The sequence below is a fragment of the Salvelinus fontinalis genome, chromosome 15 (assembly GCF_029448725.1).
Source record: "Salvelinus fontinalis isolate EN_2023a chromosome 15, ASM2944872v1, whole genome shotgun sequence".
Classification (NCBI taxonomy): Eukaryota; Metazoa; Chordata; class Actinopteri; order Salmoniformes; family Salmonidae; genus Salvelinus; species Salvelinus fontinalis.
In genome coordinates, this window is record NC_074679.1 from 7,377,595 (window position 1) to 7,402,862 (window position 25,268).

Consider the following 25,268-nt stretch of genomic DNA (forward strand, 5'->3'; position numbering starts at 1 on the left):
ACACACACACACACACACACCAACACACACACACACACACACACACACACACACACACACACACACACACACACACACACACACACGAGAACACACGCGGGCGCAGACAAACACACACAAACACACGCACAGATGCATGCATTGAATATATTGTAAAAAATAAATAAATCTGTAACTCCATTTTTGGCTTTTTTTGTTAAAAAAATCACGTGTTGAAAGCAGTATCTCCCATCAATGTACTTGTCACGTTCCTGACCTATTTCTGTTAGTTTGTTGTATGTGTTAGTTGGTCAGGACGTGAGTTTGGGTGGGCATTCTATGTTTTCTGTTTCTATGTTGGTTTATGGGTTGCCTGGTATGGCTCTTAATTAGAAGCAGGTGTTTGGCGTTCCTCTAATTAAGAGTCATATTTAGGTAGGTTGTCTCACAGTGTTCGTTGTGGGTGGTTGTCTCCTGTGTCAGTGTTTGTGCACCATACGGGACTGTTCGGTTTGTTTGTTCATCGTCATTTTTATGTGTAGGCTATTTTCCCTGTTCGTGCGTTCTTAGTGTTTATGTGAGTTCGTCGTCCAGGTCTGTCTACACCGTTTGTTGTTTTGTTAGTTTTAGTCAAGTTCGTGTTTTCGTGTTTTCTTTAATAAATCATGTCTTCACAATCCGCTGCATCTTGGTTCCATCACTACTCCTCCTTTTCGGTTGAAGAGGAGGAGGACAACCGTTACAGTACTGTGAATATTTCATAACTAAAGGACCAAGAAAATGTAACAAATTTCCTAAAAAGTTTCTGTTTTGGAGATGAGAGTATTTTTTATCAGACAGCGACGATACATTTATATAGAGATGGTCCGAAAGTCATGTTCAGGCTATACACACCAGGGTCAGGGTCAATTCCATTTAAATCTCATCCATTCAGAAAGTGGATTGCAAATGGACTGAATGGAAAACATTTTAACTGAAATTTGTTAATCTCCCGTCTGAATTGAAATGGAATGGACCCTGTACCCAACTCTGTCACACACTATTCAAAGCTATAGAGCTAGAAGCAGTTTTTTTTATACAGTACCAGTCAAAAGTTTGGACACACCTACTCATTCAAGGGTTTTTCTTAATTTGTACTATTTTCTACAATGTAGAGAAATAGTGAAGACATCAAAACTATTAAATAACACATATGGAATCATGTAGTAACTCCAAAAAGTGTTAAACAAATCAAAATATATTTTATATTTGAGATTCTTCAAAGTAGATACCCTTTGCCTTGATGACAGCTTTGCACACTCTTGGCATTCTCTCAACCAGCTTCATGAGGTTGTCACCTGGAATGCATTTCAATGAACAGGTGTGCCTTGATAAAAGTTAATTTGTGGAATTTCTTTCCTTCCTTCCTTCCTAATGCTTTTGACCCAACCAGTTGTGTTGTGACAAGGTGACAAGGTATATAGACAACAGCTCTATTTGGTAAAAGACCAAGCCCATATTATAGCAAGTACAGCTAAAATAAGCAAAGAGAGACGAGCAGTCCATCATTACATTAAAACAAGAATGTTAGTCAATATGGAAAAGTTCAAGAACTCTGAACGTTTCTTCAGATGCAGTTGCAAAAAAAATATCAAGCGCTATGATGAAACTGTCTTTCATGAGGACCGCCACAGGAAAGTTAGACCCAGAGTTACCTCTGCTGCAGAGGATACGTTCATTAGAGTTAACAGAATTGCAACCCAGATAAATGTTCCACAGAGTTAAAGTAACAGACACATCTCAACATCAACTGTTCAGATGAGACTACGTGAATCTGGCCTTCATGGTCGAATTGCTGCAAAGAAACCACTACTGAAGGATACCAATAAGAAGAAGAGAATTGCTTGGGCCAAGAAACACGAGCAATGGGATGAGTCCAAATGTGAGATTTTTGGTTCCAACTGCCGTGTATTTGTGAAACGCAGAGTAGGTCAAGGATCATATCACCTCCACCTTACCTTCCACCCTAGACCCACTTCAATTTGATTACCGACCCAATAGATCCACAGACGATGCAATCGCCACCCATCTGGACAAGAGGCATACCTATGTACGAATGCTGTTCATTGACTATAGCTGACCATAGTACCCTCCAAGCTCATCATCAAGCTCGAGGCCCTGGGTCTGAACCCCGCCCTGTCCAACTGGGTCCTGGACTTCCTGACAGGTCGCCCCCAGGTGGTGAAGGTAGGAAACAACACCTCTTCGCTGATCCTCAACACTGGGGCCCCACAAGGCTACGTGCTCAGCCCTCTCCTGTACACCCATGACTAAATTGCACCTGGGCTAGAATAATGCATTATGGCCTTTCTCTTGCATTTCAAAAATTATTTTAGAAAAAAAACAGTTCGCTTTTTCTTTGTTTTATCTTTTACCATATCTAATGTGTTATATTCTCCTACATTAATTCACATTTCCACAAACTTCAAAGTGTTTCATTTCAAATGGAATCAAGACTATGCATATCCTTCCCTCAGGTACTGAGCTACAGGAAGTTAGATTTGGGTATTTCATTTTAGGGGGATATAGAAAAAAAGGGGCGGATCCTTAAGAGTAATGTTTCCGTGTCTAGCATTACTCATCTCGTATGTATAAACTGCGCTCTACACTATTCCACGGTATCTTAGTCACTTTTAAATTGTGTTTACATATTGCATCACCCATCTCATATGTATATACTGTATTGTATTCTATACTACACCACTGATTGTTAAACAGCCATCTCCAGCACATCAGAGGCTGCTGCCTAAAGACATAGATTAGGAATCACTGGCCACTTTAAGGAAATGGAACACGAGTCACTTTGATAATGTCTCCGTATCTCGCATTACTCATCTCATATGTATAAACTGTACTCTATACTATGCCACTGTTTCTTAGTCCAATGCCTCTCTGACATATATGTATATATTATTAATCCATCCCTTACTTAGACTTACATGTATTTTGGGTATATGTTGTGAAACTGGTAGATATTACTTGTTAGATATTACTGCACTGTCGGGGCTAGAAGCACAAGCATTTTGCTACACCCGCAATAACATCTGCTAAACACGTGTATGTGACAAATAAAAATGATTTGATTTTGATTTGATTTGAGGTGAATGGACGATCTCCGGATATGTGGTTCCCACCGTGAAGCATGGAGGAGGAAGTGAGATGGTGTGGGGGTGCTTTGCTGGTGACACTGTCAGTGATTTATTTAGAATTCAAGGCACACCTAACCAGCATGGCTGCCAGAGCATTCCGCAGCGATACGCCATCCCATCTGTTTTGTATTTAGTGGGACTATCATTTGTTTTTCAAAAGGACAATGACCCAAAACACACCTCCAGGCTATGTAAGGGCTATTTGACAAGAGGGAGTGATGGAGGTCTGCATCATAAAACCTGGCCTCCACAATCACCCGACCTCAAACCAATTGAGATGTTTTGGGATGAGTTGAACCACTGAGTGAAGGAAAAGCAGGCAACAAGTGCTCAGCATATGTGGGAACTTCTTCAAGACTGTTGGAAAAGCATTCCAGGTGGAGCTGGTTGAGAGAATGCCAAGAGTGTGCAAAGCTGTCATAAAGGCAAAGCGTGGCTACTTTGAAGAATCTCAAATATAAAATATATTTTGATTTGTTTAACACTTTTTGGGGTTACTACATGATTCCATATGTGTTATTTCATAGTTTTGATGTCTTCACTATTTTTCTACATTGTAGAAAATAATACAAATGAAGAAAAATCCTTGAATGTGCAGGTGTGTCCAAACATTTGGATATATATATATACACACGGTATAGATTAAAAAAGGCCAGGGAATCCTTCCAACAGGGAAACCACATTCACTGTTGTATACAATAACTACATTTTTATTGTACAGGATACACCTAGTTAAATAATGTTAAAACATGTAGCACATGCTAGGCAAGCTCAGCGCTGATCTAGGATCAGCTCCCCCTGCACGTATAATCATATTCACTGTGATCTAAAAGGCAAAACTGATCCTACATCAGCACTCCTACACTAGATACTGGCCAGGGCCCAGAGACATACAACTATAGACTTGTGAAGAAAGTTAAGCAAAGTTGTTTAAAAGGTTGTTGGAAATGTTATTGCATTATTTCTTATGTTTCTCCTTCAGCAAAAAAAAGTGAAGAAGAAATTAGAATTTTGAAAATAAAGTTATTGGATTTGTTGTTAATTCCAAGATAGCTAAACCCTTGTCCTAAACTCTGGGCAGTGAGAGAATAAGCTCTTGAAAGCAATCTAACATGTTTAATTCACACAAACTTAATCTGAAAGATGATTGCCATTGTTTGCTAGATAGATAGCTAAATTGATATCCTAGCAACACACATTTTAAGATTAATAAGATAATGTTTTAAAAGTTTGTAAGAAAATCATAAAATCTTAAGATATTGTTGAGGAATTGCATTTATGAACTATCCTATAAACTTAGGTGTTTTTTTCTTAAAAAGCTTCCTAAGTTTTTTCATAAGAAGTGTTTTGTGAATCTGGGCCCAGATGGCAATATCCTTCTTCTTGGTTCTGTAAAAGGGAAGGGAGGTGGGTGGAAGAACTTTGCCTGGAAGAGCCTTATCCTTGTAACAATTGGAGAAGATCCTTTAAAGAACACGGCATCCTGTGGGTGACTCAGTTCATAACTTATTGTGAAAGGAGGAAATAATGTATGTCTTTGGTTTCTGCTAAATGGGCTGATCCCATACAGAAATACAATATATAAAATAAACCATGTATGTGATGTTCCATATTAAAATGTGAAATATTTAAAGATGTATTGCACTTTGAGAATTGTGAATTTTCACTTGAATTTCTTTACAGATTTGAAAGATTACATATTTCAGTTTTATCTATATTGAAATGTAAAATCCAAACCATAAGAAAATTCTACCATAAAATTGTTAAAACATTTTAAACAGCAGAAAGAACTTCATGCTCATTAAATAAATGAACATGGATGTACCAATATATCAATTTGAAATGATGGTATGTTCTTTGTTTCTTTATAGGGACCAGATATGATCATCTAAATTATGTTCCTCTTGTGGATTATTCAATATGAAATGTAACAAATCCTTTCAAATCCTATCCAAATATAAAGTCCTTATCTACTACTCTCAACTACTTCCATTAAATAGTTTAGTCAAAAACAATTGCAAACACTGATCCCAGCAAATAAGTGCACCATGGCACCAGTACATTTTTTCTCAACACTGTATAATGATACTGAATTCTATTACCATTTTAAAGCACAGTTCCTGAAAAAACTCTTTGTTATCTCACTTTCAATAAGAATCATTTGACACCCTGGAGAAACCAATCTCTTTTCTTTAACTCCTAATGAGATGTGTGAAACACTTCCCAGGATTGTCCTGCTAAGTACCGCCACTCACACCTGTGTTTCATCAGCACTGAAACAGTTAACCCCTCTACACCTGTCCTATCAGGCACCTGTCTTCGGAGCCCTCGGCCAATCAGGCACGAGTGAGGAAAGCTACCTGTCAGCATGAAATAAATGTGGGGAGCTGATGAGGACAGGAATCAAAACAGGCTCACTCTCTCTGCTAAGACAGACAACACCCACACCCACTAGAGGAGTCTTTACCCAGAGGAACCTAAACTCTGCTGTCTTGGAAAGGAGTCATGACCAAAGAGATTGAGTAAGTTGACAACTTCGTTACATGGTTCTCTGTGACATGCTATGTTTTACGGGGTTAAAAGGGGGTGTTCTGGGACTAGAATGTGTTCCTTAAAGGAAATGTGTTTGGACTTGTCTTGTGGTGTATACCTGCTAAGGTAAAATGCAACCAATTGTATTAGACAGTCTAATATTTTAATGCCGCATTCACGTGCTATCGGAAACTCGGAACCTCCGGGTTAAAATGTAAGAAAGTTATTTGCGTAGAGCTTCCTATTGATTGTTTTTCCCCTAGTGGGAAATCTCTGGATCACCTGTTGTTTTCTACGACTACTGCATGAACGTGACATAAGTGCATCTGTTGGTTGGATTGATGTAAGGCTCTTTTGGCTGTAACTGCTTTTGGTTCTGCAACAGTCTACCTTTTATTTCCTGCTGAGGGCCAGAATAGATTATGATGCAAGTGCTGACTTGTCCATTCATCATCTTCTGTTGAACAGTAAGAGTTACCTACACTTCCTGAGAGAGAGAGAGAGAAATTCAGGGCACTCATGCCCCCTCTTCTCTACCTCTGTTTCTCTATCTTGTGCAACGATACCATCATGTGAAAGGTGTGTGTTTTTACTGAAAGTATATTTAGTGGAGAACCTGATACACACACACACTTTCGATGTCCCCCTGCTATGTTGTGTATTTATAGCGACTCGTGGTTTAAACTGGCCTGTCATAGGCCGTGTTTACACCTAAGGGGTACAACACACAATGGGGGAGAGGGAAACTGGTACCCGCCTCCTGAATGTCTTGGAGAATGCGTTGAATTACATAATGTAGTGGTGAAACTCTAGACAGGGATTCTCTGTTGTAACATTTGTATTGAGCAATATTTAGAGAACGGCCCTTACGCAAAAAGATTGCAGTCAGAATACGGTATAACTGCAGTATGCAGCAAATAATGCGTCCCCCCCAATTTTTTTTTTTTTTTACTGCAATAATTGTACAGTATAACTGCAGTACAATGCAGGTATACTGTAATTACTGCGTCTAAAATATCACAGTTACCAAACTTTTACTGCAGTTTCAAAACGGCACCTTTTTGTAAAGGGGAAGAGTAGTTAATGGAATGTTGTGGTGTTAACGTACACTGAGACAGGTGAGTGTCTCTAGAGGGGGAGACAGGTGAGTGTCTGTAGAGGGGGAGACAGGTGAGTGTCTGTAGAGGGGGAGACAGGTGAGTGTCTGTAGAGGGGGAGACAGGTGAGTGTCTGTAGAGGGGGAGACAGGTGAGTGTCTGTAGAGGGGGAGACAGGTGTATCTTACAACAGGTGTCTGTTACCAGTCTTTGCAGTGGTGGGTTGCAGTTTTGAGAGAAGGCCTTTTAGTAAACAATTGTATAGGAATCTTAAGTGGTATGGAAGGACAGTGATAATACGACCTTCTTTTCTGCTAATACGCCCTTAATGTGATTCTCTCTCTCCTGGTCAAACACAGTAGGATGTCAATGCCTGAAGTCTTCCTTTTGTTGTCAGCACATTATGTGGTAGCTCATAGGTAAACCTGCTCTGTTTGCACACTGGCCACTCCAGGTCAACTTACAGGAAGCTTACTTCATTCTCAGTAGCCAGGAAATTCCCCCAAAACAAATCCCACTTTTCTTTCTGTTTATCCAAAGGAGTTACTGATCCTTCCCCTAAATCCCTTGTTTTGTGTCTGGACTGTTGGCAAACTGTTGGAAACCCAGAGCCTTCCAGGTGACAGCTCGGATCCTGACCTTTGTACTTAAGAAGTCACTACGACCCTATGACCCTATGACCCTAGGAGGGAAAGGCTTATAACAAAGAAGTTATTTCTTTCTTTTCATGAAAAGAAATAAAAGAAAACATGATTCCATTCTCCATTCTGATTCCATTCTGCGGTAACTGATAATGTGATCGAGTTCTAGTGAACGTAATTATTGTGAATGTAATTATTGTGAACGTAATTATTGTGAGGTTATTACACAAGGCATACTTGTGTGTGAGTGAGCTCTTGGCCCCTAGTATGTTGAACTTCTCTGGCATCTACTGTACGCAGCGAGCAGCAAATATCTTATTAAGATCTGTGGTTTTGCAATCGAAACCTTCCTTCTAGCCCAGGGGCAAGTATGTGCAGCGCTTAAGGTTGTTATTAGCATGAGACACTCACAGCATAAAGTCTTGCATTTCTACTACAAAAGTTAACATACGCATAGGCCAAGAGGCACTTCCCATAGCCAAAACATGCCAAAAAAATGTTATTTAATTACAAAAGGTCAAGTGCTACCTCCTTCACTCTAATGCCTTATTCAGATTTTTTTTATAATGTGAGTTTATTAATGTTTCTCCTGGTCTGTGTGCTGCAGGACTCTGGGATTGGTCCTTCAGAACGAGAGTTTCAACTACCAGTGTTACAGTAACCTCATCATGGACTCCTGGGCCTACACAGACAGCCTGCTCACCTACGACCAGTGCAAGGTAATGCGTGTGCGTTATACCACCCGTTTAAGTTCAACCTGCCTCCTTTGTATGTGTTGTACAGAAACAACTCACTGTTGTCTCTCATGTTCACAGACACCAAAAGAACAGAAAATGGTTGCATGCAGCCGAGGCAGCAGTATGTACAAGCCAGAGAGGTATGATTGATATCTAAGCAATTGTTAACACTACCAAGAGTATGGACTTGATTGAGCGATCGGGTTAAAGGCCAAGAGAATTTCACCTGTCAATCAAACCGTAGAGGCAGACACTAAAGGGGTATGGGGAAGATGGGATGGTAAAGGGATTTTTAAGTGGAACCCGGGTGGTATTGGGAGTTCCTATGTCATGGAGTAAAGCAGCACAGAAAGGGCAAGGCTTTGGCGAGGTCAGAGTTGGGTGAGCTTGTGGCTAATCCCCCTGTCAAACAGAACCCCAAGGGATTATGGGCTGTGGTACTCCTCCTCTTCCCACCCCTGAACAACACCGTCTCTGACTCACAAAGGAGGAGAAGCAGCCCCAGCTCTCCCTCTCTCTCACCCTCTCTTTTGTCTGGGTTGAAAAACGGCCGTCGGTGGCCACGCAGTTGTCCCGTCAAACACGGCAGTCAGTCCCTTTCGACAAAACTCAAATAAAGAAAGAGGGGAAGAAATATTGGGATTAGGCGGTAAACAGTTCCCACCCAGCTTTCTTTAGCTCACTTTCAGTAGCACTGTGTGCTCAGTGGACTCTGAGAACTACACTGGCTTTCTTCATTCTTATTGACTTTTACACATTTTATGTCGGGAATTGTGTGTATGTGTGCTGCTGTACATGCTACTGTATAAAAGAGCTGATTTTTTTTTTTGAAGGAATGGCAGTTCTATTGACAATCCGTGTTTCTCAGAAGAGTTTTGTTTGTCAAACATCTCCATTATTTATTGAGTGTCAATCAAATGAGTGACTAAATGGGTTGGTCTTGTATCTAAACTCCTCTCCCTCCCCCCCAACCCAGGACACTGAGTGGCTCCTCCCCCGAGCTGGTCTCCCTGGAGACGCCTACCAACATCATCAACATTTCTGCCAGCCACCCCCAGGAGGCGCTGGACCTCAACAGCAAGCTGTCGTCCCTCTGCCCCCCCTCTGTCCCCCAAAACTCCAGTGCCGACACCTACGACAAGCAGGCCATCAACAACATGTTCGACTCCCTGCTCTCCCAGAAGTGGCCCACAGAGACAGCCTTCCCTGAGGCTACCACTGAGGTAAGCTTACAGCTCTAACCAGAGCAGCCATCTTGTTTATTTGTACATTTTAATCTCTAGCAACTTCTCCCCTTCTAGTTTCTCTCTCTCTTTTTCACATTCCATCTCCTCATTACTTTTTTCTTGTGTTCCTCTGTAGCAGTCTCTACCCTACAGTGATCCCTTTACCAAGCAGCCCAGTCCAGTGTACTCTGACTCCTACACCAACTCCCCTCCAGAGAGATACAGGTAGCTATGTGCCCTGGGAATCAAATCAAATTAGAACACCTGTGCTGAGCTACGCCCAAGTATCGAAAATGCTAATTGAATTAGGGTAAAAGTAATGAATATCATCGAGCTGTGTATAACTTGCAAAGCAATGGCAGTAATATTCAAATGGCAAAACATAATGCTGACCGTTAACATCTTGTCTCCAGGAATGATTTCCAGTTCGTTCTGGGAGCCCCTCAAGCCACCCAGCACAAGTCGTCCCAGCTGCCCATGGTGTACCTCAACAAGGGCCAGTTCTACCCTATCTCCCTACAGGGGGTGGACAGCCTGTCCTCCAACAAAGTCAAGGTGAGTCGAGCTTTGATGACATCACCCAATAGGACAGTTCCTCTCACCAGAGGATGTTCTATTTGACACAACACCAGTGAAAGTATGTTCCTTCACAATCTCCCCCCTCCTCACCATTGTTGACTGTCCTGGCCGATGGAGCAGGGTGGGAACGTTGTTCTCTCTTCTTGTGATGAGTGATTTTGGTTTTGGAGTTCCGCCAGGCTCAGTGTTCGGGGCCAACACATATTTCGTCTGGCGGGGCCAAACCCAATGCGTGTCAGCCAGTTAGTCAGGCCGAGAGGGAGAACAAGGGGAGGAGCTAAAGGTCTGTGTGACAGCCCTTTCTTTTCTCTGGTGAAAAGAGAGCACACAAGCCTTTGCGAATGAAACGTGCCCAATAGTTTGCCTTTCTCGGAGTCGGCGATGCACACAACCTACACAAAATGTACCTCGTCTGATGGCCCCTCTTTCTCTCTCTCTCTCTCTGCTCTCTTTCTCCAGACGGTGGTCATGGCGGTGTTTGAGAATGATAAGAATGCAGAGATCCAGCTGAGGTGCTGGAATCACTGGCACGCAAGGCAGCCGACTGTTAAGCAGAGGGTCATTGACATCGGTATACAACCTTTACCATGTATACACAAACACATGCATAGGAGCAGCAACAGGAATTTGCCTTATCTCTACGTCTAAAACAACAAATGTCAATGACTGGAAGGTTTTATTAGTAGTTGTTGCTTCTTTCGTAAGCCTGTATCTACTCAGAACAGAAAACCACTTTATTTTCCTTAAATCAATGTCTTTCTATCTGTCTTCTAGCTGACTACAAAGAGGTGTTCAGTGGCATCAGCCATGTGGAAGAGGTGGCCTTCAATGCTCTGTCTTTCATTTGGAACCCCAACGAGGAAGCGAAGGTAAGCGCAGCCAGGAAACTGGCGCTACAGTGGAAAAACACACTCTGACACACACACACACACGCTGACACACACACACTGACGCACACACACACACACACACACACACACACACACACACACACACACACACACACACACACACACACACACACACACACACACACACACACACAGATAAAGTCGTAGCGCTTGGAACAGCCCTATTATTTATCTAGCCACGCTATCCGTTGAGCTGAAATGGGGCGATGAGGGAGCGCTGAGGGTTGGGAGAGGAGGAATCCCTGGCATGCAGCCGCCCCGGGGCGCCTGTCACCACAAGGCAAGAGCGACACGTCGAGAGCGCTTACTGCAATCTGCTCACGCCCATAGGGGTGAGGCAGTGAAACTCCCTGCAGGTGGAGAGAGGGAGAGGGAGAACAGAGAGAGGGAGAATGGAGAGAGAGAGGGGGAGAGGGAGAAAGGAAAGGTCAGGTTGGAAGGAATGAGTAAGTAAAGCTTATTTCAACACTGAAGGCACCTGTTGTCACAACCAGTGATATACTAACTCATCTCATTTTACCCAGAACAAGTCTTGTTAAAATCAGAGCCTCTTATATCCTGAAACCTTACCAAGACACAGCCGTTGTGGAAACATTCAGAACTTTTCTGTTACACTGTACGTCTGTATGTTTTTCCCACAAGTGGAGGGTTGCCAATCCAACAAGGTGTCATCACAACACGTGTCCATAGATTCATAGTTTTTTATTTGTGAAGCTTTTTCTGTCTCCACACTTCTTCCTGATCAGAGATGTGTCTATGCTTGTCACTCAATCTTTTAATTTCTCTCAGTCACACCTCATTGGTCAAAGGGCAGCCAGCCACCCACACACACGCGACATTCTCTCTCTTTGTCACTTCTCATTATATGACATTGAATAGAACATTAGAACATAACAATTGCGAATAGCGTGAATGGTTTAATGACTTTTCAAGGTTCTCAATACCACTCAAGGACCTTTTTTTTTTTTTTAAAGGGCACCAAAACAGTTCTAGAAAGTCCTCACATTTTTTTAATTGATCAAGATCTCCATTAGCGACAGCTGGTCTTACTGGGGTCCGACACATAACGGACAAAATACTTTAACATGTAGTTTGCGTGTGTATCTATTGGTTACACATACATGTCAGTACATGCACACAAAAAGTAGGTAACATAGGGGAGAGGTGCCCGTGATGTGTTGCTTTATTTGTTTTTTTGAAACCAGTATTAATACTGTACGTTTCCTTGTCTGATATCATTTTTAACCCCTATTCTCCTCTCTCCAGGTGTACATTGGCATTAACTCTCTGAGTACAGACTTCTCCTCTCAGAAGGGGGTGAAGGGGCTTCCTCTCAACCTCCAGATCGACACCTATGATTTCAGCACCGGCACCAACCGCCTCATCCACAGAGCTGCCGTCCAGGTCAAAATCTTCTGTGATAAGGTCAGTAAAGATCTCTATCTCAAATGTATTTTTTGTTGTTGAAGGGCTTATAGATGTGTAATGTGCAGTGCCTTCGGAAAGTATTCAGACCCCTTACCCTTTTCCACTTTGTTACGTACAAAATAAATTCTTCAACAATCTACACATGGAAGCAAAAGTCTGGCTGGTGTTGTACCCCATAATGACAAAGCGAAAACAGGTTTCTAGAAATGTTTGCAAATGTATTAAAAATAAAAAACAAATACCTTATTTAAATAAGTATTCAGACCCTTTTTTATGAGACTAGAAATTGAGCTCAGGTGAATCCTGTTTCCATTGATCATCCTTGAGATGTTTCTACAACATTTCTGCAATACTCCATCAATCAGGCCTTTATAGTAGAGTGGCCTGACGGAAGCCACTCCTCAGTAAAAGGCACATGACAGCCCACTTGGAGTTTGTCAAAAGGCACCGTCTGGCCACTCTCAGACCATGAGAGTGCTTTAGGTGATTCTCTGGTCTGATGAAACCAAGATTGAACTCTTTGGCCTGAATGCCAAGTGTCACATCAAGAGGTAACCTGGCACCATCCCTACGGTGAAGCATGGTGGTGGCAGCATCATGCTGTGGGGATGTTTTTCAGTGGCAGGGACTGAGAGACTAGTCAGGATTAAGGGAAAGATGAATGGAGCAAAGTACAGAGAGATCCTTAATGAAAAACTGCTCAGGACCTCAGACTGGGATGAAGGTTCACCTTCCAACAGGACAATAACCCTAAGCACACAGCCAATACAACGCAGGAGTGGCTTCGGGACAATTCTCTGAATGTCCTTGAGTGGCCCAGCCAGAGCCCGGACTTGACACCCAATCGAACATCTCTGTAGAGACCTGAAAATGGCTGTGCAGCAACGCTCCCCATCCAACCTGACAGAGCTTGAGAGGATCTGCAGAGAATAATGGGAGAAACTCCACAAATACAGGTGTGCCAGGCTTGTAGCGTCATACCCAAGAAGGCTCAAGGCTGTGATCGCTGCCAAAGGTGCTTCAACAAAGTACTGAGTAAATGGTCTGAATACTTATTTAAATGTGATATTTCTTTTTTTTTATGCATTTGCAAAAATGTCTAAACTTGTTTTTGCGTTGTCATTATGGGGCATTGTGTGTAGATTAATAAAATGTGGAAAACAAACAAATTAGTTTTAGAATAAGGCTATTACACAACAAAATGTGGAAAAAGTCAAGGGGTCTGAATGCTTTCCGAATGCACTGTATGCTTTACAATATATATTTAGTGGTATCCCCCAAGGTTTGGTACTAAGTCCTATACAGTTACTGTATCTCTAGTTTATGACCTAAAGCTGTGCAGGTGACGAAAACACATGATTTAATCTCAGATGTCTAGTTCATAAGTTGAACCTACGTCTGATGGTTCACAGACCTAGTCATTGATCCCATTGTTGGCTTGAAATCCGATAGTTGTCGTCAAAAGCCCTTATGGCCATGTAATCTTTTCAATCTATCCACCTTTTGGGATGTGTCATCCGTTGGCACTAGCTGTTTTGACACAGTGGAGTGATAATGTGTCGGGCCGCTCAATGACACACAAGCTAAACAAACTGGTTTAGCAGCTGGTGAATGAGTGTTCCGTCATCAATGGTGTCCCTTTAACCCGCTGTATCTCGATGTCATGAGGTGGAGCAGGTTGACCGGACCACATTGCTAGTCAGGCTCGGTCAACGATGACTTAAAATCAGATGTATTATTTTATTGTTGCTTCTTCTCTAATAAATACATTGTTGTATGGCTGACTGGTTAGTAAAATGAGGAATAAAGTTGTCAGAGTAGAGTTGTGACCATGTGTGTCTGGGTCTTTCTCCTCAGGGTGCAGAGAGGAAGATGAGGGATGAGGACAGGAAGAGGAGCAAGAGGAGGGGCAAAACTGTCATCGACTCCAAAAGTAAGAGTCCTTCAGGCACTGTCTTATTAGAAAAATAATCACAAGCGACATCCGCACACAAACACTAACCCAATGACAGATGTAAACCCCAGGAGACATCTAACACCATGTAGTGTCTAACATGCTGTCTATGACGGGCACGTGCGCCATTGCGCACATGTTGATTTTGTTCATCCACACCAGACGCAATCAGGACACGTAGGATGAAATATCAAAACGACCTCTGAACCAACTACATTCATTTGGGGACAGGTCGAAAAACATGAAACATTCATGGACATTTAGCTAGCTAGCTTACTGTTGCTAACTAATTTGTCCTGGGATATAAACATTGGGTTGTTGTTTTACCTGAAATGCTCAAAGTCCTTTTGTTTCCTGGATCTGTGTAGAATTTTGACCCATTTTGAGCCACACAAAATCATCTGTTCTCTACTCCAACAATTAATCCACAGGTAAAAGGGTAAAACAAAATTATAGTAATCTCTCCTTCTTCAGTCTTCTTCTTCTGTGGACTTTATATGGTGGTTGGCAACCAACTTTAAGGTGCATTACCAGCACCAACTGGACTGGAGTGTGGACCTCAGGTCAGCTTGCTCCTAAAAACCAATGAGGAAATGAGAGAGGCGGGACTTGCAGCGCCTCAAGTGGCAAAAATAAAACCAAATTCTATTTTAGGGCCTGGCTACGTAGAAGTTTGTTGTTGCACGGGCGTGTGTGCAGTTTGGATTCTATTATTGAATAACGTGTACATTAATTTTTGCAACACTCGTGCAAGAAACACAAGCGGTGTGGTCAGCATGTTAGAATATGCAAATAAGTAATTTCACTTCAGGTTGGGTATCTGCTTTCATCAGTTTGTTTTTTTATCATGAGGCTTGGCCTTCACAACTCCACTCCATTACATGGTTGAAATAGTCTGACTAAATCAACAGTGAAAACAGACAAGCAGGAAGTAAATCCTGCATTCTCAGTCTGTGATTGTCATTTAAGACCCCATGCGTTGCTAACGAAATTGGCATTTTTGGATTTAGCCCCACTTGTATGAAGTGTTATTATTCAGTACCTATTCTAGCTTGAAGAGGATAATTTAGTGTCACAAGCATCATAGAGACAGTTTCCCAGACTCAGGTAAACCCTGCTCCTAGATTAAAAAGCACCCGGGGAAAACAAGCCCTTTAGGTCTTAATTTAACAGGCGATTCTATAATGCTCACTCTAACCCAGTGTTCTCCTCTCCCTCCTCAGCCATCAAGTCAGTAGTGTCCAGCTCCATGGGAAGTGACAGCACCTTCTTCAAAACCTTGGAGGACCACGTCACCAACCCCGTCCTCTTTATCCCAGAGATGCACCTCTCCAACATGCAGCGTTGCGGCCTGGTACGTCTCCCTCCTCCCTCATCTACTCCACCTTTCTTTCTCTTTCTTTGGGATTGAGGGATCGTGGAGTTCACCACCACAACAGTAAGATGAGTCATGTTCCCTGCTATCCCGGGACTGTAGCTCAGGGCTCTGGCACACACAAGGGGGAGGGGGGAGGGATGGTGTGGGAAAATAAGTTTGTGGGAAAAGTGGGTTGGGATAAGGGAGAGTATCAGGGAAAGTGAGGAGAGGCAGACGCCAAGCTCAGACAATCGAATTGGTGGGCTATTCAGATTCCTCAACTCGAAACCCGACTCTAGTGTGACTGACACACGGGATAACCTGCAGGAACCTACACAAAGACACACATACACTCTGGCAGACACACACACACCTGGCAGACACACACACACCTGGCAGACACACACCCACCTGGCAGACACACACTCATACCTGGCAGACACACACACCTGGCAGACACACACTCACACCTGGCAGACACACACTCACACCTGGCAGACACACACACTCACACCTGGCAGACACACACACACTCACCTGGCAGACACACACCCACCTGGCAGACACACACACATACACCTGGCAGACACACACACACACACATACACACCTGGCAGACACACACACACTCACACCTGGCAGACACACACACACTCACACCTGGCAGACACACACACACTCACACCTGGCAGACACACACACACTCACACCTGGCAGACACACACACACTCACACCTGGCAGACACACACACACTCACACCTGGCAGACACACACACACTCACACCTGGCAGACACACACACACTCACACCTGGCAGACACACACACTCACACCTGGCAGACACACACACACTTACACCTGGCAGACACACACACACCTACACCTGGCAGACACACACCCACACCCACACCCACACCCACACCCACACCTGGCAGACACACACACGAGCCCCCCACTTTTCAGTGTTGTTGACACAAGCCAGTGGAGGTGGTAAGGGCTCCTGTTCTGACAGGCATTTAGTTCCCACAGTCTGGGCTTTGGGGAGGGGGAGTGTGTGTGTGTGTGCTCAGTCTTCTCCCAAGTGTTAATGTTCCCATACTTACTTGACAGTACAGACATTTTCACTGCTTTAAGAGAGGAAGCTAGGGAGAGATGTGCCCTAATTTAGGATAAAGGTGAAGGGGGTCATTTGCTTTTCTGAGCTCTGAGGGTAGGATGATTTACAAGACTTAGTTGAGTCCCATAAATCATTCGATCTGTCAAGGAAAATATGTCTTAGAAAATCACAGTTTCTTAAGATGGGAGAGAAGCCGAAAAATCCCCAAACAAATTAACGTTATCTTGATAAAAAGAGTCTGAAAATGTTCTGTCTCATATACAATACAAAATGTGAAACTTTTATTTTATTTCACCTTTATTTAACCAGATAGGCCAGTTGAGAACAAGTTCTCATTTACAACTGCGACCTGGCCAAGATAAAGCACAGCAGTGCGACAAAAAACAACACAGAGTTACGTCTCTGATAGTCTCTGATAGTTTAGATAGACAGACTTCTGGTCTGGAACCTTTTATCTCTCTGCATCTCTACAGGGTCATGGGAGACCTCTTTAGCAGTGATAATAACAATCCTATTTATGACTGTTCCGGCCATAACATGGCTGGGATGGGAAATTAAGCAATCATAATCTATAGAGGAACTGTACCCAATGATTGTTCTCTGTGTAGGCACCACCCACAACACTGGAAGAAGTTGAAAGGACCTCCCTGAAGAGACTTTACCCTGATAGAGTGGACCAGAGCAGTGGTAGCCCACCACCAAGCAAGCAGGCCAGATTGGAGGAGCAACAGAAAGGTACATAGAAAAATACAATTCTTGAATTGAAAATACAGCGCACTTCCTGAATTGAAATGAAATTGGCCAAACCCAAAGCAAATATACAGACAGCACTACTGTGTTCCTGGTCTGGTAAACGGCCTGACGTATTCTGTTGCCCTGTGGATAGATTATTTTAGCAAAGGAGAAATGCTCACTAACAGGGATGTAAACAAATCTGTGCACAAAATTTGAGAGAAAGAAGCTTTTTGTGCAAATTGAACATTTCTGGGATCTTTTATTTCAGCTCATGAAACATTTTACATGCTGTGTTTCTATTGTTGTTCAGTATAAATATGTGTCTGTCCATGGTTCTGATTTGTGTGTGTCATCCTCCTCTCTTTCATGTTGACGAAACCGTCTATGACTGTCATACAGTGCACGTTTTTTTATTTTTGTTGTCCTGGGCTAACTGGCTAAAATGCTTGCTCGCTAGCCTAACTTCCTTTCATGGGCAATGATGACCACACTAGTTAACATTAGCCTTCTACATCTAGCTACATATTGAGCTTCCATCCTCTCAGGTCAGGGCCAAAATGTATGAATTTATAGTTAAATCAGAATGTCTGTTATATTCATTGGCCAGTATGGAGAATTAAGTCAAACCAAAAGTCCAAATCCCTATCTCCATCCATGGCTAATTTAGGAAAGGGGCAATTTTAGCTAGCTAGCTAACCACCGGAGGACAAAAACACAACGAGATGCAACATTTCAAGTTCTCAGTCAGTGACATTTGGTATTTTGATGTGATGGACTGGCGTGAAGCCAAAATCCAAAATGGCTCCACTTGAAAAACATTTTTGGTGTGCCAGGACCATTCACAGTTGAGCTCACTCAGTTTAGCTCAACGCTGATTAGCTAATATTTCATAAGGTCAAATGCTCACTGGGTTCCTTGCATTCAATGCTACAGGCGGGAAGAATGTCATACTCTTTTTGACCAGAAAGCATCAGATAGATGGGCTATACATACAGACACAGGGGGGCGCTGTTTCGCTCACTCGGATGCTTTCTCCCGTGAGATACATTCAGCCTCTGCAAATTGAAGGAAAATTATGAAACACAGAGAGACGAAAGATACATTATTTAATGTAAACATTTTTTAACAATATTTGGGGGGAATCCTGGCTTCCCTTGGCTTCAATGAATACATGGCACTGTTCTGTTGTCCTGTTTTATCCTGGTCTGGTACACGACCTGACGTATTCTGTTGTCCTGATTTGCAGTACTCTTGTACGTGAGAACAGAGTCCGAGGAGGTGTTCGATGCTCTCATGCTCAACACCCCAACTCTGAAAGGCCTGAGACAAGCAGTAAGTAGTACACTTTTAATACTTATTCCTTACCCAACTTTGTTATCGTCCAAGCATCACATCGTTCAAGCATGAGAGAATACTGTAGAGTTGACAGTGATACTAATCTTTCTTTTGTTCCTTTCTCAGATTTCTGAAAAGTATGGCATGCAAGAGGACTCCATTGGGAAAATATACAAGAAATGCAAAAGAGGGTAAATTACTTTCTGAGGCCTTACAGTGATCAGTTTTTTTTACTTCAAGGAGGAACAAGTGTCAGCATTAGCTATGCTACATAATTAGCAATGCTATTCCCAAGTAGCATTAGCAAGTTACAGTAAAATGAAGGGAAATGTATTGGATTTGATTAAGTAGATGCGCATCAGGATATACTACTTACCGTAAAACATTAATTAATAGCCCAAGTTTTTATTTGCTTAGATCACTGAACACAACAGGAGCTTGTAAGAAACAGGCTTTTATTTGAACCAGGTGTCTATTTCTTTAATACACAGAGCTTTCGCTAATTTCATAGTTAACGTTAATTGTTTAATTCCAGCACATTTCTATTGTCTTAGTATGTCTCTATTTAAATATATATATATATATATATATATATATATATATATATATATATATATATAATAGAATAATAATTATCCTATTTGACTGTGAATTTTTAGCAGTTCTTACTTTAGCCATCAGATGGGCAATCGGACGATTTCTGAGGGTCTGTACTCCCGAAGTTGTTGACTGTTTTATTGCTTGCCAGTTAGCTAACCGTTCTCAGCTGTTAGCAGCCAGTTAGCTAACCGTTCTCAGCTGTTAGCAGCCATTTAGCTAACCGTTCTCAGCTGTTAGCAGCCAGTTAGCTAACCGTTCTCAGCTGTTAGCAGCCAGTTAGCTAACCGTTCTCAGCTGTTAGCAGCCAGTTAGCTAACCGTTCTCAGCTGTTAGCAGCCAGTTAGCTAACCGTTCTCAGCTGTTAGCATCCAATGGCTAGCAGTTTCTTACTGCCGATAAAAATGGATGAGACTTTTTTTTTGAGTCATTACTGAATTATCTAATGTAACATATCAAACAATAAACCTCATACACAATTCATGGTAATTCATAGTATCCTCATAAACAATTCCATTTATACCCAGCGTTTATCTGAAGCACATGTTAATTTGCTGAAATGTGTGCCATTGCCCGGCTATTAAAAGGGACAGGTGGCTATTTGAGACTCAACGTTTTAATTAACGTTTTACGGTATCTCATTTTGAATCTTGGTTGAAGTCTTTATGAATAAAAAAAATAAAATGTTGTACAACTTTTGAATTTAGTGGATGAGCTTCAATATTGCAGATATATTCTGGGTTCTATCAAACTAATTGTTAGTATAGTTTCTAATCCCCCTATTTAAAAATGTTCACCCAACCCTATCACCTCTCCCCTGAATGGAGTAAACTAACGGACAACACGTCTTCTGCTACGTACAGCTATTTTCACTCTCATATACTGAACACTCTAGTCTTAATTCAAACCCTCAGGATGTCCACAGGCTAACTTATCTTTCCCAGTACACTACCATTTTACTATTTCCTTTTGCAATACATCCTTCTATTTTACTGTAATGTCCTCAGTAAGGAAACCAACCAAAGTTGACAGACTGGCTAGGTGAGCTAGCTAGCTCTATGTCTGCTGGAATGTGATAATCTGGCTCTTCCAAAAGAGAAACAGGACGAAAAGATGGATGAGTCAGGCGATTGTTTTACTTTACAATATTTATGTTTCTCTAATCTGATCTACCCATCCCCGTAGCTACACCAGGAAGTGTTTTGGTCTATTTCGTTGAGTGAAAAGAGGTAGCTACTCTGATAGACAAGGGTTTTGATTAAGGCGGAGGGAGCCACCTTATTGTGCAAACGCGGTTGCGAGGTGGATGCCATGGAATAGGACTAACCTTTGAGGAAGAGCTGGTATCCCTATTGTCAACATGTGAACCATGATATGAAATAATGGCATCCATTGTGTGTTCAATGCTTGAGCCATAATCTTTCAAAAGGATTTATATCCTATTCTGATTTTACAGTAAACGTAAAGTCCTTCGATGTATAGGTGATAACATTTCCCTCAGCTTGAGACATAGTAGACATAGTAGTAAGTAGGCCTGTAGTCTTCACGCAAGAATCCATGTCAATGAACGGTTGTAACACTAACATGTTGCGAGGCAGTCATTTGTTGAAGTTGACTTGGAGAAGATTAGAGGGGGACTGTCACCCTGAATGCCATGTGGTTCTTCTGTCACACCGCCCTGCTGTGTGCTGACATTACATGGAGAACCCAACAGGTTCTGTAACATTCTCGTTCTGCTTATAGTCTTCAATCAGTCCCTTCCCTCCGGGTAGCGTGAGCAGGCAGATCGCTTGATTAGCAACAAAGCTTTACTTACCGTAAAGCCAGGTTGCCACCTGGGAAAAGGAGTCTGGCCTGATTAATTGTTTGCAGTGTTGAGGGAATTGGAGGCCTCTCACTCTTTTGTTTCATGACTACAAAATGTCTCAGCCAGACAGCAGCAAACAGGCCATTTACGTAACATGTAGCCTGTTATATAAAGTGTGGTACAAGACATTCATCTGTTCTTTGTCTGTTGCCTTTCAGGATTTTCGTCAATATGGATGACAACATCATTGAACACTACAGCAACCACTCAGCGTTCCTCATAGAGATCTCTGAAGTCATGAGCAGTCAGTTCCAGGTCACTCTCATGGAGTTATGAAGAGAGGGCAGACATTTTTTATGTTCGGGCCACCAAATGGCAAGGTCTGCCCAATCAAACTGCCTGCCAATTTCAACCCTTTAAGCACTGCCCTGTGAGAGACTCTATTGGCCGGGCCAACAGGACAAAGACACATCATCCTTTCTACCATTGAACCGACTTCAGACCGAACGCTTTATAGTGATGCCAGTCAGTGACTCTGTAAATACCATTTAATCCCCTTCTGACTTTTTTTTTACTGTGGTATATATTTTATAACAGAGCGATTATGATTAATTATGACGATGCTGTAAATATTTTATGTAAATAGAAATTAATGACATATGAGTTGTCTCTTGAGGAAACATACAGCGATACCATGACCCACTTTTCAGAAATTTCCACAAGCTACGTATTTCAATTTCAGTAGACATATCGTGAATGTTGTCAACTTTTTCAGACTGCCATTCTTGCTGCTTGTCATGTACTTATCATTTCTTCCAAGAGATCTCAAGTAATGGGAATGCTGCCATTGTTTAATTGCTTTAGTTATTTTTTTTACCGTATTACTTCTCAGACCATTTTGTTTGCTATATAAATGGTACTACCAATAGGATAATGCTTTAGCCTGTAATTGTCCAACAAACACCCTAGAATTGTCCAACAAAGTACTTTTTTAGAACCAAAGTCATACATTTCCCACTTCACGGGTATTGCCTTCACAAAAACCTCAGTGGCCTTCTTTAGTAGAAGACTGTACACATTTCTAGGTTGTATTGTGTCACCACATAATTCTTCCCCCAAGCCACTGTGCTAGAACCACTATGTTCCAGATCAACTCCTTTCAAAATCTTTCAGTTGAGTTTTTTGTGAAGGCGTTTAGATTTTCTTTGTACGTTTTTTTTTGCAACATTTCAATGCTGTAGCTATATCCCTGTAATATATCTCATGATTTTACCATAGCGACTCTTTTTGTATTGACTCTCGTTTCCAAGAAAATTAAACACACAAAAAAAATGTGTACGGGTTTCTTTCAATGGTTTTAATATGATAATGTTAAAAGATGACATATGGTTCATCCCACTTCAACTGAAATCTTACAGAATTACCCTGGAAGCAGGCCTCTTACCAAGATAATGTATGCAAATAGTTCAATTTATACTCTTTGTTTACGCCATTGAGTATATTAGAACACCGCCCAGGGAATTTTAACAGGCCTTTAGCACAGACACTGAATACATGTTACCGGGTGTCTCGTCATGTCTGCTGGTCTCATGATATTATAATATTATTTTCACAATAAGGTCATGTATCTCTATCATCTTGTGTGGGTGTGTGTTTCAGTGTGTGGGTGTGTGTGTTTCAGTGTGTGGGTGTGTGTGTTTCAGTGTGTGGGTGTGTGTGTTTCAGTGTGTGAGTGTGTGTGTTTCAGTGTGTGAGTGTGTGTGTTTCAGTGTGTGTTTCAGTGTGTGGGTGTGTGTGTTTCAGTGTGTGGGTGTGTGTTTCAGTGTGTGGCTGTGTGTGTTTCAGTGTGTGTGTGTCATATAAAATATAAAACCAGGCCAGCATTCCGGAGTCGCCTCTTCACTGTTGACATTGAGACTGGTGTTTTGCGGGTACTATTTAATGAAGCTGCCAGTTGAGGACTTGTGATGCGTCTGGTTCTCAAATTAGACATTTTAAGGTACTTGTCCTCTTGCTCCGTTGTGCACCGGGGCCTCCCACTCCTTTTTCTATTCTGGTTAGAGCCAGTTTGCGCTGTTCTGTGAAGGGAGTAGTACACAGCGTTGTACGAGATCTTCAGTTTCTTGGCAATTTCTCACATGGAATAGCCTTCATTTCTCAGAACAAGAATAGACTGACGAGTTTCAGAAGAAAGTTCGGTTTTTCTAGACATTTTGAGCCTGTAATCGAACCCACAAATGCTGATGTTCCAGCCGTTTTCTGCTGTGATAACATAATTGCAAAGGGTTTTCTAATGATCAATTAGCCTTTCAAAGTGATAAACTTGGATTAGCTAACACAACGTGACATTGGAACGCGGGAGTGATGGTTGCTGATAATGGGCCTCTGTACATATTCCATTAAAAAAAATCTGCCGTTTCCAGCTACAATAGTAATTTATAAAACATTATCAATGTCTACACTGTATTTCTGATCAATTTGATGTTATTTTAATGGACAACAAATGTGTTTTTCAAAAACAAGGACATTTTTAATCGTGACCCCAAAATTTTTGAACGGTAGTATATATATATAATCTGTTGAATACGTAGGATGGAATACTATATGTACAGCAATAATTAAATAGGATGGCCTTGACTAGAATACAGTATATACATATGAAATGTGTAAAACAGTATGTAACCATTGTTAAAGTGTTCCATTATTAAAGTGACCAGTGTTCCATGAAAGTACATGTGACAGCAGCCTTTAAGGTGCATGGTTGAGTTTCGGCTAGTGACAGTAACTAAAGTTACTGGGCAGAGGCTGGCTAGAGGAGAGAGAGAGAGAGTATTTACAGTTAACTATAGCATACATACTGCAGTTAAAGAAAACTGTAGTATATACAGTACTATAATAATTAATGTGGTGTTTTTGTGGATTGCAGTATACAGTAATATTTAGTGTAGTTTTAAATATAGTGTTTTGGTTGAATTATCTTTGACATAGAAGTGTAGGCTTTCTCCTTCAGGAAACCTCCTGGAGAAATGCCCATAAGAGTGCATTTTCCATAACCTGTACGTAGGTAGGACTGGGGTCTGAACAGATACACTAGTTCAGAGCTTCTGCTCGTTTCTACAGTATAACCTGTAGGGAACACAATATGGTCTATACTTGGCATGTACAGTAGGTTTCTCACTTATGGGTGGCACAAATTGAGATATGGGGAGGGGAATGGGTATATGCAAATTCAATTCTGTAGTATTTTCTAAAGTTTCAAAAACTTTGTTTTTGTAGACATTTCTGTAGTATTTACTACATTGTTTGTGGATAGTACTGCAGTATTTACTGTAGTATTCTGCAGTATAGTATAGTAAGTACTACACATGGAGGGATACTACAATGTGTAGTATAGTATTCTACAGTTTACTATAGAATTCTATAGTAAACTGTAGTATTTTTTCATGTGGGTGCTTCCAGAGTGGACACATCTGATATGGCAAGCAGCACACTTATGTATGTGTAGTGTTTGTCCATCCAGTCTTCCACTGGGTACCAAAGAGGAGAGAGAGAGTGAGGGAGAGAGAAGAGAAGAGAGAGGGATAAGGGAACAGAGAATGAGAGCAATAGAGGGTTTGTGCATCTAGTGGGTACTAGAAAGGGAGGGAGAGAGTTGGAGAGAGAGAGAGAGAGACAATGCACACTAAGCTCCATCTGAGATCTAACACACAGCCATCTTCCTGTGAGTTGAAATCGAGTGTAGAGAAAGAGCAGAAAGAGGGGAGTAGAGAGAGAGAGAGAGAGAGAGAGAGAGAGGAGAGAAGTAGGGGAGGAGAGTGAAAAGAGGGGAGTAGAGAGAGAAAGAGGGCACTAGAGAGAGAGAGAGGAGATGAAGAGGGCATTAGAGAGGAGAGAAAGAGGGGAGGAGAGAGAGGAGAGAAAGAGGGGAGTAGAGAGGGAAAGAGGGGAGTAGAGAGGGGAGAGAAAGAGGGCACTAGAGAGAGAGAGGAGATGAAGAGGGGAGTAGAGAGAGAGAGAGGAGAGAAAGAGGGGAGTAGAGAGAGAGAGG

At 41.9% G+C, this 25,268-nt stretch overlaps 1 protein-coding gene across 1 annotated transcript; it reads left to right on the forward strand.

Moving 5' to 3' along the window:
• Positions 1 to 5,589: 5,589 nt before the first annotated feature.
• Positions 5,590 to 22,556, forward strand: LOC129811355 (grainyhead-like protein 3 homolog). Its single transcript, XM_055862589.1, has 15 exons — positions 5,590 to 5,689; positions 8,045 to 8,156; positions 8,253 to 8,314; positions 9,151 to 9,397; positions 9,537 to 9,625; positions 9,814 to 9,955; positions 10,439 to 10,550; positions 10,754 to 10,848; positions 12,157 to 12,315; positions 14,176 to 14,251; positions 15,496 to 15,626; positions 17,355 to 17,481; positions 18,728 to 18,813; positions 18,943 to 19,007; positions 21,439 to 22,556. Exons 1-15 carry the CDS (start codon positions 5,673 to 5,675, stop codon positions 21,554 to 21,556), a joined length of 1,638 nt encoding a protein of 545 aa, XP_055718564.1. The 5' UTR covers positions 5,590 to 5,672; the 3' UTR covers positions 21,557 to 22,556.
• Positions 22,557 to 25,268: the final 2,712 nt, after the last annotated feature.